Source organism: Lycorma delicatula, chromosome 9, assembly GCF_047948215.1.
Source record: "Lycorma delicatula isolate Av1 chromosome 9, ASM4794821v1, whole genome shotgun sequence".
In the NCBI taxonomy this organism is placed as follows: Eukaryota; Metazoa; Arthropoda; class Insecta; order Hemiptera; family Fulgoridae; genus Lycorma; species Lycorma delicatula.
The window spans coordinates 131,909,953-131,926,019 of NC_134463.1; the positions used below are offsets into that span (position 1 = coordinate 131,909,953).

Sequence of the window (16,067 nt, forward strand, 5' to 3'; positions counted from 1 at the left end):
CATGTCCTCGGCAGTGCTGTTACCATCCCGCCGATGGCGATACTACTACTCTTCTACATCCGCCCTTGCCAAGATGCTGCAACACCTCTCGACCGCACGGATAACCATGCCCTTAGCAGTGCAGTCGCCGTTGCTTCCGACAGCTATTTTATTATTTTATTTCCACTATACCTCAAACTAACTGAGGCTTGGTGCCGATGCACCTACCTCTCACCAATCAAACTGTCTAGGCATTACCTTAGCCGCTCGGGTTACTACTCTATTCAGACCCCCCTCACCTGTCCTATGCTATGCAAGGAAACCAGCCACAATTGTCCAATCTGCGGCTTTTCCAACCGATTCTCAGATCCAGAAAAGAATTTACTCTCTCAAGTTTCCTAACAACGTTGATATATTCAACCTCATACTGGGAACAAACATAAAGGACATGGTCTACAATATCGTCGACTCTACAATCCGGGCACAGGCCCAAATTGACTAAACCAAACCTAGCCAATCTGACCCTAAATTTTTCGCTAGTAGGATAAGATTAAAAAGTGTCAGTAACGCTACAGAAATTACCCTGTTTATAAAACTCTTAAGGCCAACAGAGTATAGATGTATTTTTAATAATTCATTTCATTTTTTAAAACATTTTAATTAAATTTTTTTTACCATGCTAATGTATATGCTCTAATAATTAAAAAAAAATTTTATTATGTTTAATTAATTCAGCGCTAATTCAGGATCAGCTTTTTGCTTCCTTCATAACATTCCCAAATCTCTGTAATATCACTGGATCTAGTGATTAAGTATTACAGAAGATAACATTTTAATATTAAAAAGTCAGTATAGTATCAAACATTTAGAAGTTAGAAAAACAATTATACATACATACATACATACATATAACAAATAAATTTTATTTTTAATACTTGAATAAATATACATATGGACTGTAACACTGAGCAGTGAAACACAGTCTATAAGAGAGCCTGTTTTAGAAACATGTAATAAATAAAATAAGTTACAAAGTTGAAAGTGACAATCAAGAAAAAAAGAAAATCAAGGAAAAAAGACAGTCAAATAATTACTAGGAGACTTGAATTGGCAAACATGTTTAGCTAATTTTATAATGAAAGGAAGTGTAACAGAAGATAAAAATTGTAGAAAACACAAAAAGAGTACATAAAGGAAATAGTTAAAAATGGAGGATATAAGTTATATTTTGAAACTGAAGAATTAGTGCTGAATAGAAAGTAATGCAGAAGTGTATAAAAAATTCAATCAAGTAAAAAAACAAAAACGTTTGAATGCATTTAAGAGGGCCAATGAACTTAGTAGTGACAGATGTCTTGACTTGTCATTCTCCTCATAGTAATCCTCCTATCATTTTTATTTCGTATCGCAGATAAACGTAATAAATTAAGCTAAAGTTGTTTTATACACACAGGTAAACTAATTAGAAATAGTATAAAATATACTGATTAATACTAATGATATTAAGAAAAATTGCACATAACTGTACTAACCTTATCAGCTTGAATGGCATTATTAACCAGTTCTCTATACTTAGATGTATTCACTCTAAATGTCTCGGTTAATTTATCAGATGGAGTTCTTGTCCATCTTTCTTTAAATTGTTCTTTAAGTTGATCATCAGATGCCTTTTCTTCTTGCAACATTCTATCTGCCTAAAAAAAAAAAAACATTTCAAAAACTGATAAAATATACAATAATTATAAAAATGAATGTTGGCATTTAATCCTCAGAGGACCGATTACTATTTTTCATCACTTTTACATATCATCACACTTAAAAAAGAATACTTTATTAATTATTGTCTAATTTTTTTTTACAGAGAGGTATATTCTATGATATTTTACTGCTACAGAATAATGAAAGTTAACGTGATCATTATTTTTTAAAACTTCTAGTTTTTTAAAAAGAAATTAATCTCTACAGAGTTATATTGAAAGACTTTAAAATATGGTGATTAAATTAATTTAATACTGATAGAGTTAGTTCTGTTAATGTGATCAGCCGATATGGAATTTAGTTTTGCATTTAGTAGAATACAACTGTGCATATACATTCAAAATACAACAAACGCATTTTGATTTGACTTTGAAAATGCATCTACTAAATAACTGTCTAAATATTTAACGTGCCTAAATTTCTGTTTAATAAATAGAATATTTTTTCTAAAAATTTTTTAAAATAAATATATGTAAATTTTTTGCCAAGCTTATAAGTTCCTTATCCCATCCTTTATGCAGCGATAACTATTTTAACACTATCTCTAAAAACTAATTTTTAACAGATTTAAAAAAATTGTGGTCCTCAAAGGGTTAAAAGAATTACAATTGCAAAAATATCAAAGTTAATTCTGATAGGTTGTATGATTTTTTTATCTTACTTCCTTAACATCTTTGGATATGTGCTCAATCTTTGGCTCTGCAGTTGTTTAATCATATCGACCTAATATTAATATTATAATGATAGTAATTTAAATGCATCCATAAACAAAGAATGTTGTTAGGTATAATACATTCTGAAAGATGGAGAAAATAAAACGATGAATGAGGAAGTAATGAACAGGATGGATTAAAGAAAAAGCAGGTACGCAGAAAGTACATAAAAGAAAAATAAATTGGTTAGGACATGTGTTTAGAAAATGTGGAATATTGACAACCGGATTGGAAGGGCCAGCAAAATGAGAAAGAAAGGGAAGATGAAAAAGAATGAAGTTACCAGATGAGGTGAAGATTGGAATCTGCAGGGGGATGAAGGAGAAGGCTTGGGACAAATTGATGGAGACTGGATGAAGTAAGGGACCTGCTGCCAGGTAGAACACCAGTTGGTGATGATAATCTACTTTGACAAGAAAATTAAAAATACAAGTTCAATAAGCTATTCGGTACTAATTCAATACTAATGTAAGCTTCAGATCCGATATCTTATACCAAATTGTAAATCTTTTAAAAAACATCAAATTTAATAACACAAAAAAATTTAATTTATAATTTTATAAAAATTAAATTTTTTTTAAAAAACAAAATATTTACTTACTACAGTTGGGATTTGCGAAATAATGTACTAGGACTATGCTGCATATGTTGTTCTCACAAATTTTACAAAAAAAATTACAAAACCTCATTATGTGAAAAAATATTACTAACAGCGATGAATGATACATATTACTTATAAAAATAAAGAAAATGATAATAGACACATTTGACTCAAAAGTCCCATAACTTGTCTAAGGTTTATTCGTTGAACTGCTGTTGTATAACTACTTGAACACTTAAAAATTAACAAAACATCTTACTAATACATATGATACTAAAGAATAGGCCGATCCAAGGTTATTTTTAATTATAATTTTACACGTAGTTTTGCCAACACGTTAAATACACTTTAATTGTAACATATTAAAATTTTAATAATATTTTTTAAAGTTATTTTCTTTAAAGAATTAATCGACGAGTAAGAAATCTTCTAGTAGAGCCAAGAATGTTTTTCATGGAGTGGCCATTTACTTAAGATTCTCATACCTGTGTTCCTTATAATTAACGGTTTGTAAAATTTCATGATCAGTTTTTTTTATATATATACACTACACACAACTTGCCAAGATGAAATCACGCATATAACTGACGCTTTCTGATGGTGTCACAGGTCTAATCCTACCACTATTTCTCTGAATTGTCCTCGTTTGTGCAAGTATGTGTATTCACACAAACGTAACTCTCTTTGTATAGAAAACGTTAGTACATTTTTCCAGCATGATGTCATGTTTCTTAAAATTCTATTTTAAGAAAGAATTTAATAACAAATGAATCATGCTGCTATTAATTTAACTTTTATGTTTTAACAAATATATCGTCCGTTGACGTATAAAACTCCATGTACCAAATAGTTTAGTATAAAATAAAATACAAATCAATTCACAAATTTACTTAACCCAATTTAATTTAATTTTAAAATTAGGCCAGAATTTATACAGATTGCAAGGCTCAATCAGCTTTCTGTTTGTAAGGCAGCTTTCATGACGTACGTTGTGTAAGAGAGAAGGAAAAGCCAGGTAAGAAATTTTTCAACTTCAGGTCACCAATCCTTAAGGTTTTTTTCACATTAACAGTAGATTTTCTCATTAAACTGACCCACCTTAATATATTAAATAATTTTAAATTTACACATTTTTTTTTAATTTGATTTTTTAAGTAAACCTGAATAACGTAAATGATGGTTTAAAATGACTATTCTGTTGTTAGTTACAGTCAGTAGAAGATTATTCTATTTTTAAAAGGATGAAGCCAATTACAGAAAGGCAAAGGCAACACCTTGAAATTTACCTTAAAAATTTAATAATCTAAAAACTTAGTAATAACTGAATTACACAAACTAAAATTAGTTACAGTACCATCAACAACGTACCTGAAAGTAATAAGTTATAATATAAACAATATCAAAGGGTCCTAGGTAAGATAATAAACCAATTCCTTAAAAAATGATGGTTCTACAACCCTGAAACATCAGCATTAGTGGTTAGAATGTGAAGTAACAATAAAATACCAATGACCAAATCCAGTATTAATGAACTGATTTCCGTAGAACATTAATGTTAAAAAAAAATAAAGTCAGAGTGAATTACCTCATCAATAATGTCTTTATTTCTTTGCAATAATTCTGGCAACTCTCTAATCATTGATTCTAGTTTTTGAACACCACCTAATGAACAAATATGTTCAGCTTTTTCAGCAAGAGAAGGAGGCAAAGCTTCACCACATGTATCTTCAAGAGCAGCTGGTAAATTCAATGAGGCCAAAACACTGAAACAATTTAGTAAGAAATACAAAAACAAACAAGTAACAAAATACAAAAAATACAAATACAAACATAAGAAATACAAAACAATCAAACAAGAAACACATTAGAAAGAAAGATATATTCTTTCTAATAAACAAAACAAAAAAACAGATTAAATAGACAAAACAAAAAACAGATTAAATAGACAAAAATATTTACTAAGATATAGCATTTTCAGAGAATCACACCATTAATATTCTTATAATCTTTTTATACAGGGCGATTCAAAGAAACGGGAAATTTTGAAAGTTGTGTTGGTAGCCGTGGGCGATTGGTACCACTTGATAAGCGTCACCAGCCTCTCTAACCTAACCTGCCATTTAGTTGTCATGGATCCTTGGAGTGGTGCGCAACGTGCATTTGCTATCAAAGCGTTTTACAAAAACAATGACAGTGTGGAGGGAGTAGGTAGAGAATTTCGCCGTCATTTTAATCTGGGATGGCCCGACTGTGTTCCATCAGCACATGCAATTAAAACATGAATATCTAATTTTCAGAAAACTGGTTCGGCAATGAAAAAGAAACCTCCAGGCCGTGAGCAAACCGTCCGTACACCACAGAAAGCTCAAGCTTTACAAGATGCTGTCACACGAAGTCCACATCGGTCAATCCGTCATCTCTCAGCATCTTTACAATTGCATAGTTCAAGTGTTCGAAGAATGTTAGTGAAGGACTTGCAATTCCATCCGTACAAGTTGCAGATCGTCCAGGAACTGAAAACGAACGATGCAGTTGTGCGAGCACAATTCTGTACTGTAATGCTTCAGAAGATAAATGATAACGAAGAGTTTGTTCATGAACTGTGGATGTAAGACGAAGCGCATTTCCACCTCAGTGGATTTGTTAACAAGCAAAATTTCAGATACTGGGAACAAGAAAATCTTACGCAGCTACACCAGCATCCGTTGCACAGCCAGAAAGTGGCTGTGTGGTGTGCTATGTCATCTTACGGTGTTATAGGCCCTTATTTTTTTGAGGATGACAAAGGTCTTGCGATTACAGTGACGTCAGCTCGTCACGTAGCCGTGCTTGAAACCTTTGTTGTGGAACAACAAAAGAGATTTCCACCGATTCTTAACACAGCCTGGTTTCAACAAGACGGAGCAACGTCTATACTGCACGAATATCAATGGCAGCTGTACGCCGATTGTTTGGACAACGTGTCATTTCACGAAATGGTGACATTAGATGGCCTCCCGGATCGCCTGATCTCTCAGCTTGCGATTACTTTTTGTGGGGTCACCTTAAAAGCAAAGTGTTCCACAGTAGACCTGCTACAAAGGAAGAACTGAAGGCAAAGATCCGAGAAGCAATTGCGGAAATTCCAGTTGAGATGTTACGTCAAACCATGAACAATTTAACGAAGAGACTTCGTGAATGTTTACGTAGAAGATGTCACATGTTTATAAAATAAACTAAAATGTATGTATCCTAAAATGGGAACATTTGTACAATTGCATGAAATAAAATTCATTTTCTAAAAAAAATTTTTCATTAACGTTATTTAATGTTTTTAATTTCCCGTTTCTTTGAATCACCTGTATAAATTTTGTGAAACTGGATTTTCTTAAGTTTATCAATAAAAATAAAATGCGAATAACAAAAGAATGGTTATGTGAAAGCGCTTTTCTATTTTTTTTTAACACTGATTAAAAAAAAAAAACATTTTCAGAAGATCATCTAAACAAAAGTTATTCAGATTGGAGAGTTAACCTAATGGTGACCTTGAACTTGACCTTGTTTTAAGATTAACACAATTGACCTATTACCTAGGTCACTGTAACAGAATTGTTACAATGCCCTAGGATTGTGCTCCTAGTGCCATATCTTTACCCTTTATATACAGGTGATAATGTTATAAGAATTACACATTTTTGATGGTGATATAATATTCCTGGAATATTTATGTTCCAAACCATATATCTTGCAAATTATGGCTTCAAAAAAAATGACTTCACTATATCTGATGATTAGCAATATGACCTTCAAAAAAGGTCCAAAGTCATATGTGTAACCATATATTTCAAGTAAAATTTTCTGATATTTTTATTGGTGGGGTTAAAAATAGGTCATTCCATTAAAATAATTGTTAACCTTGAAATAACAGTCAAGATCAAATTCAAATAATGGTCACCATGACGGTACCCCTCCAATCTGAGTAACCTTTGCTTAGGTCAATCTTTTGTATTGTGTGTAGTTTACGAGAAAATTGCCTGGTATGATTAAACTGAAACACCCTGGATATATAAAATTAATTTGAATTATCACTTTGATGTGCAACATAAAACCAAGAACTTTTCAATTAATTAACCCATTCATAAACTCCTATCTATGATAGAAGTTATTGTTGCCAAGTTCTCAGAATAGAATACGGAACGGTTAAATTAATTTTTATTATGAATTTGCTATACAGGCATGATTTTTTTTATTTTAAGGGGGAAAACCAGACAAATTATATATAACCTGAGAAATCCTAACAATAGATTGCACTTCTTCAAATTATGAAAAATAATAAAATTTTGAGGAAAAGTAACAAACAACTTTTTTTCTTTTTTTTTTTGTCGTCATTTGAATGGTTTGATGCAGCTCTCAAAGATTCCCTATCTAGTGCTAGTCGTTTCATTTCAGTATACCCTCTACATCCTACATTCCTAACAATTTGTTTTATGTATTCCAAACGTGGCCTACCTACACAATTTTTTCCTTCTACCTGTCCTTCCAATATTAAAGCGACTATTCCAGGATGCCTTAGTATGTGGCCTATAAGACTGTCTCTTCTTTTAACTATATTTTTCCAAATGCTTCTTTCTTCATCTATTTGCCGCAATACCTCTTCATTTGTCACTTTATCCATCTGATTTTTAACATTCTGCTATAGCACCGCATTTCAAAAGCTTCTAATCTTTTCTTCTCAGATACTCCGATCGTCCAAGTTTCACTTCCATATAAAGCGACACTCCAAACATATACTTTCAAAAATCTTTTCCTGACATTTAAATTAATTTTTGATGTAAACAAATTATATTTCTTACTGAAGACTCGTTTCGCTTGTGCTATTCGGCATTTTATATCGCTCCTGCTTCGTCCATCTTTAGTAATTCTACTTCCCAAATAACAAAATTCTTCTACCTCCATAATCTTTTCTCCTCCTATTTTCACATTCAGCGGTCCATCTTTGTTATTTCTACTATATTTCATTACTTTTGTTTTGTTCTTGTTTATTTTCAGGCGATAGTTCTTGCGTAGGACTTCATCTATGCCGTTCATTGTTTCTTCGAAATCCTTTTTACTCTCGGCTAGAATTACTATATCATCAGCAAATCGTAGCATCTTTATCTTTTCACCTTGTACTGTTACTCCGAATCTAAATTGTTCTTTAACATCATTAACTGCTAGTTCCATGTAAAGATTAAAAAGTAACGGAGATATGGAACATCCTTGTCGCTCTCCCTTTCTTATTACGGCTTCTCTCTTATGTTCTTCAATTATTACTATTGCTGTTTGGTTCCTGTACACGTTACCAATTGTTCTTCTATCTCTGTATTTGAACCCTAATTTTTTTAAAATGCTGAACATTTTATTCCAGTCTACGTTATCGAATACCTTTTCTAGGTCTATAAACGCCAAGTATGTTGTTTTAATCTTCCTTCTACTATTAATCTGCATGCTAAAATTGCTTCCCTTGTCCCTATACTTTTCCTGAAACCAAATTGGTCTTCTCCTAACACTTCTTCCACTCTCCTCTTAATTCTTCTGTATAGAATTCTAGTTAATATTTTTGATCCATGACTAGTTAAACTAATTGTTTTGTATTCTACACATATACCTGCCCCTGCTTTCTTTGGTATCATGACTATAACACTTTTTATGAAGTCTGATGGAAATTCCCCTTTTTCATAAATAATACACACCAGTTTGTATAATCTATCAATCGCTTCCTCACCTGCACTGCGCAGTAATTCTACAGGTATTCCGTCTATTCCAAGAGCCTTTCTGCCATTTAAATCTTTTAATGCTCTCTTAAATTCAGATCTCAGTATTGTTTCTCCCATTTCATCCTCCTCAACTTCTTCCTCTATAACACCATTTTCTAATTCATTTCCTCCGTATAACTCTTCAATATATTCCACCAATCTATCGACTTTACCTTTCGTATTATATATTGGTGTACCATCTTTGTTTAACACATTATTAGATTTTAATTTATGTATCCCAAGATTTTCCTTAACTTTCCTGTATGCTCTGTCTATTTTACCAATTTTCATTTCTCTTTCCACTTCTTTCGTCACTCTTCTTCTTTAATCCACTCTTCTTTCGTCAGTTTACACTTCCTGTTTATAGCATTTCTTAATTGCCGATAGTTCCTTTTACTTTCTTCATCACTAGCATTCTTATATTTTCTACGTTCATCCATCAGCTGCAATATATCGTCTGAAACCCAAGGTTTTCTACCAGTTCTCTTTATTCTGCCTAAGTTTGCTTCTGCTGATTTAAGAATTTCCTTTTTAACATTCTCCCATTCTTCTTCTACATTTTCAACCTTATCTTTTTTACTCAGACCTCTTGCGATGTCCTCCTCAAAAATCTTCTTTACCTCCTATGCCTCAAGCTTCTCTAAACTCCACCGATTCATCTGACACCTTTTCTTCAGGTTTTTAAACCCCAATCTACATTTCAATATCACCAAATTATGGTCGCTATCAACGTCGGCTCCAGGGTAAGTTTTGCAGTCAACGAGTTGATTTCTAAATCTTTGCTTAACCATGATATAATCTATCCGATACCTTGCAGTATCGCCTGGCTTTTTCCAAGTGTATATTCTTCTATTATGATTTTTAAATTGAGTTTTGGCAATTACTAAATTATACTTCGTGCAAAACTCTATAAGTCGGTCCCCTCTTTCATTCCTTTTGCCCAGCCCGTATTCACCCACTATATTTCCTTCCTTGCCTTTTCCAATCTCCAACTATTATTAAATTTTCATCTCCTTTTACGTGTTTAATTGCTTCATCAATCTTTTCGTATACACACTCCACCTCATCATCATCTTGGGCGCTTGTAGGCATATAGACGTTAACAATCGTTGTCGGTTTAGGTTTTGATTTTATCCTTATTACAATGATTCTATCGCTATGCGTCTTGAAATACTCCACTCTCCTCCCTATCTTCTTGTTCATCACGAAACCTACTCCTGCCTGCCCATTATGTGACGCTGAATTAATTACTCTAAAATCACCTGACCAAAAGTCGCCTTCCTCTTCCCACCGAACCTCACTAATTCCTACTATACAATGGAACAAATTTTATTTATTCTGTTGTTTGCATAGCACTCCAGAATAAAATACTAGTTGAATTTATAGGCAGTAATAAAGTAAATAAGGAACATAAGAGCTGTAAAGGGAACCTAACTAGAAAAAACTTGACACTTGAACAGATGTGAAAAGTCATCTCACAGAAAAATAAAGTAGATGAAATAGAGATACATAAAAACTAATGAATAAAAATAAACACTTTACAGATCTGTATTGCTAATATACACGGGGGAGTTTAAAGGGCTCACTCCAGAAAAGAAAGAAACAGAAAAATATTAAAAAAGTTAAAGGCCTAACTGACTTCAAGAATTTTAAAAGTTTTTTAATTCCCACAACATCATTGTTCAAAACAATGCCAACTCTAAGTGCTAACGTAAACATACAATGCACATCCACGTAATGCATAACATCAAATACAATGTGATATATTACAATATATCTCTGCTGCAGTATCCAAGGGATACTGCAGCAACATCAGATGACATGAGGAACTCATTTGCTGATTTAGTTTCTCCAAATGCAAACAAGAGAAGAAACTTCCTCACAACAACTCACACTAACTTCTAGGGTAGTTAAAATAGATTTAATATGATGCTATACTTAAATAAATTTCATTAGATTCATAATTTCAATTTATTGGTAAGACATAAGAAGCAAAGTGATATGATAATCCCACACTTTTGCACATTATTAGACAGGTGCTTTAGAATCACTTGAGTTGCTACAAATTAAAAAAAAAAGTATTTACTTACTTAAGGCAACACAGTTTATTAGACAAAAAAAGTTATAACAATAATGGGGAACTATATTTATGAACAACATATACATTAAAAAACCCAGATAATCAATTATAGTAGCAATAATTAGACAAAAACAAATAAAAAATATCTCATGTGTATCTTATAACAACCAAAACAAATATACTGTATAATTTACATAATCGTTAACTGCTTAAATAAACAACAGACTTTTAATTAAAGACAACACACACACAATTATACACTAGATTTTAAAACTGTGGTATAAGTGACATCTGATTATATAACTTACAAAGATAACAGATGAATAACAAAAAAAATTTGATTGTCAGTTATACTAGATTTAAGCTAAAATAAAACAATATCATACATGCATTGTAATTTAAGTGCAGAAAAACCACAGTGGTATCGACCATTATTTTATAAAAAAATGACTAACAAAGGAATACAAATAAGGTAAGAAACCATAAATATATATTTCGTAAACAGATTGAAATGTTATTACAAATTAAATGTATCTTAATAAAAAACGTTATTTTTTTTTAATGTATAATTAAAGATCTTTCTCTTATATATTACTGGTATTTTCTCATGACATATTTTAAAGAACACTTAACCTTCAGTCAAATAAAAAACACACAACTGAATAGATTTTTTAATATATTTCTAAAAAGTTTAAAGCGGACACTTTTTGTCTCTTTTGATTATATAAATGTTACTGTTTATCACAAAGTAATCAAATTGAACAGGAATTAAGTATAAAATTTTTACAGGAAATTCTGCCTAAAGTATACTAAAATGAAAAGGTAAAAAACCCCTAAAGTTTGAGAAAAATTAACCTGTTTATTTTTCATTATCAATTTTATTAGGATGTCAGTAGATTGACACAATAAAGTAAACAATTATATTTAGATGAATCTGGTCTGGCTGAAATTCAATTGAAGAGAACATTAATTCTTCTACATTATTTACAAAGTGTAGCATTTATATACATATATGAACATATTCGCTGACTTCTGCAAATAAGTTGAGTTATATTATAGAATGCATCTGAAGATTCTTAATAAGCGTGAGAATTTTAAAACAACAGAGTACCTTTTAGAACTCTTCATAATTAATTATACATGGCTTAGTTAAGCCAGGTATAAAAGAAAAAAAAATACCAATATAATTATTCAAAAAGATAATCTAGTTGTTAACTGTGATAGACTAGAATTAAAGAAGTTAATAAGGCAATTGCAATAGTGGCTTTAATGGTTTAAAAATATAATAAATGTTTTGAATATCAATTTAGAGTCTATATCATTATATAGAAAATCTTGAATATTTTCATTTTTATAAAAATTGTTGGTTTTCCTGTTACATGAATCTGAAAATGTCAAAATTTCAATCTTTTTTTCAGGCAGATGAAAACTATAAAAAAAACCACGGTGACAGATTTTGGTCTATCAGATCATAATTATTCATTGAATAATAAAAAAAACAAATATGTTTAACACTTTGAACCTGAAGCTCGAGTATATGCCGACAGCCTAAATCATTCATATCGCTGTATCCTGAGTATAACTCGGGGTTCTGTATTAAAATCTATTATAAAGCTATATAAGCATATTTTCAGTTTTCAGGAATGCAGGCTCATTCATTGGTAGATTCACTAAAGACCCATTCATCCAACAACTATATCTGCTGGATTTTTTTGAAATATAAGAAAAGATATTACTGCTGTCTGAACATGTAAATGAGTATGGCGTGTGTTTGTTTCGATGTGGTGTCACAATTTGTTGTGTTTTATAGTTTTTCAATATTAATTTTTTTTTATCTGGCTTGGTTAATAATACCAAACCTGATGCAATCTCACATAACAATGTAAATAAAACCAGGGTTGATAGGAATGACCAGAGAAGAGCATACTATCTATATAGAAGAAAGCAGTTGAAGCGGTGGAAAAATTATTTTTCCACTTCTTTGTTATGTCACTAACAAATGCATATGTTTTGTACCATGAGACAAAATCCTCACTGCAAGGAAGAACTATAAATTAGAGAAATTTATCAAAGAAGTTGGTAAGCCATTAATTCTAAACGGTGAAGCTCTTCAACTTGACACTCCAGCAAAAACAGCTACTAGTACAGTGACCGGTGGCACTTTCTGGATGAAATTCCATCGACTGAAAAAAAAAGCAAATCCTACTACAGCGGGTAAAGTTTGCAGTGATAAAACCAAGGCTCAAACAGGCAAAGCTGGTAGAAAAGAAACAAGTTGGTGGTGCACAGACTGCAGTGCTCTGCTATGTTTACCTGATTGTTTCAAGTTACATCATACCAGAGGAAATTAAAAAAGAAATTCTGTAGTTAGCAGTTAAGTTTTTGTCATATTATTTTATATTTTGGTTTTTACTCTCATTTAGTTATTATCTCTTGTTAGTGTTAGGCTAAGTGTGATTTATGTGTGACTAGATATTTCTTCTGTGTGAAAAATAACTTTAAAGAGCCATAACATTTTAACTGTAAAAGAAAAATTAATTTTTATTATTTTATTCAAGAGACTGTAATTTTTTCTACTAACTAGTATAACATGAGGTATTAAAAGCAGACGTTAACTACAGAATAATATTATTATGCGACTTCATTAACCGTAATATTTTTTTAAATTTTGATGTTTTTTCAAGAAGACATAACATTTTTGGTAAGTAAAAGAACTATTTCGTATCTAGTTCATATTAAAGAGCATATTTCTATCTTTCATCTAATAATCTATAATTGTTCTTTATGCAAATGGTGATGTCTACTGATTTATTTTAAAAAGGTAAAATATGTCCTGGATTTCTGTCCATGTATGGTACAAATTAATATTGAAGTATAAGGTATGTATGGTAGAAAGTGTTAATAAGAACATTCCAAAACAAAATGGCTATAAGAGAATACAATGAGAACGATTACAGAATTGTTAGAATAAGCAAAGGAAATACGTTTTCCAAATCACAGTATTCCAGATCCTAAAACAATTAGTACGACTTTTCACAAACAGGTTCACTACTTAGTATTTGTGCCAGCTATGAACAATCTGTCCAACATGACACTGTTATTGATGAAATTATTATCAATGAAATTCAGTGCAGTCTAGGCGTCAATACATGACATCTTTATAAGCAGATCGGAGTTTAAAATTCAATGGTTGGAGGACACTTAATCAAAACAATTTTTATCCTTATCAAAAACAGCTAATTCAACTACATCCAGGATGCAGTCCGCCTCGCTTATTTTGCAACGTGGATACAAATCAACTAGTCTACAAATATGTTTTGTTTACTGATAAGGTAAATTTCATTCGAGAAGGTGTCAACAACCTGGGCAGAAATAAACCCTCATGAAAAGGTGGAAGGCAATTTTCAACACCGATCTAGTGTCAATATATGGTGTGGCCTTCTTTACAATTAGCTATTTGAAGCATTTATATTACCTGGCCGCTTAAATGCTGATGTCTATTTGCACTTTTTTCAAGAACTGTTGCAGCTGCTTTAAGACGTTTCTCTAGATAAAATATACTTCCAGCACGATGGTGTCCCTCCCCACTTCTCTTGTGCCGTTTCCGCTCACTTAAATCATCATTCACCGAGAAATAAATCAGTCGTAAAGGTCCAGATTCCTGGCCATCAAAATTGCCTGATCTAACATTTAGATTTTTGTGTCTGGGGATGGATGAAAAATATTGTATATAATACAATACACAAGAGCATTACAATACAATACATTCTCATGTGAAATTAATTGTCCAGATTATGAATGCAACTGAGCAACTTAACGAAAGCCCTGAAAAACTAAAAAGAGTAAAAAAAGCATGCCAAGAAATGTGTTGAAAATGGTGGGCTCATTTTTAAACATTTATTATAAACTGGTAGGTATAATGTACTTTGGTCTATTATACAGTTTCTAAAGAAATTTGATTTTTCTTACCTTTCTTTATTTTATTCAACTTATAATTCACCATTTTGTTTAGAATTAAATTCTCTACAAGTTTTGTTTAAAAGTTTTACGCGTATATTACCTATTTAGTAATGAGTTATAGAATGTCAAATATAAAAAACAAGTTTTTTACCCCACATTTTTCAAAATTTACTGCAGATACGGTTCTGAGACTTATTTTATTTGATTTTTCAGGTAAAAAACCGTAAGAAATCACTAATTCTGCCCCTTAATTAACGTCCTAAAAATTTCAGTACAACCTCATTTCACTGGGATAGCTGTACCCAAGTGAAATCTTTCACTAGCCGTATCTCACAAACAACACGATTTTTTTCCATTACTTTCTTGAGTAGAATAGGTTAGGGAAAATCCTTATGAGAACTTCGATTGACTCTGCATACGTACATTAAAAATACTTGGTTTTTTTTGCTTTCTGTTTAATACATTATGAAATTAATTATTTTTTTTTTTAAATATCTAAAATATATATATTTTTTTTAACATTATTTTACACAGAAACTGATTTATAGAGTTTAACCTCATTGCTGAATAAATGTGTTGCAAAATTTGATTTGTAGCATGAAATCCAGTTTTCCAGTTGTGAAATGTTTAAATCTACTGTTAATGTTGGATTTGTTTTTTTCAAGTTTTTTTTTTATTATTGAATGTGTTAATGAAAAAATTAAATTAATGTTAAAGTACAATTACTTTTTAAAAATTCAATATTACAACTTTCCAAAAATAAACAAAAGCATAATCAACATGAACTAAGTTTCAGCAGTCTATATTTCTGAAATAAACCTAGTTATATAATTTAAAGATAAAAATTAAGGTATTACGGAAAAATATAATTTATCATATGCATGGCATGATTTTTTTTTAAATAAGGGCATTTCGGTATCAAAACAAAAGTAAGCGTCAGATAAAAATTATTACATTAAATAAACCTACGTGTTATTTTTTCCCACATTGTTTCTAATCATTGTAAAACATTTTTCATATCATTCTACTAGCTATTATTCAGTCTTAGAAAAATGTTACTAGTTTATAATTACTTTGCTTTTCAGCTTCTCATCATTATGAAACATCTACAATGCAAGACACTGTCTTTAATATAGAAAAAGATAATTATCCACTAGGTCCAAGCTCAGGACTGTACGATGGGTGTCTGAAGAGTTCTCAGC

General features: G+C 31.2%; 1 protein-coding gene across 2 annotated transcripts in view; it reads right to left on the reverse strand.

The window, feature by feature from the left end:
- ALiX (programmed cell death 6-interacting protein-like protein AliX) overlaps nt 1-16,067 on the reverse strand; it is a 136,469-nt gene that overhangs the window by 50,876 nt on the left and 69,526 nt on the right. For both annotated transcript variants that reach the window (XM_075375889.1, XM_075375888.1), the window contains exons 9-10: nt 4,637-4,814; nt 1,512-1,673 (exon numbers count right to left, since the gene is read on the reverse strand). In XM_075375889.1, the coding sequence (XP_075232004.1) occupies nt 1,512-1,673; nt 4,637-4,814 (340 nt within the window). The remainder of the gene's footprint in view (nt 1-1,511; nt 1,674-4,636; nt 4,815-16,067) is intronic.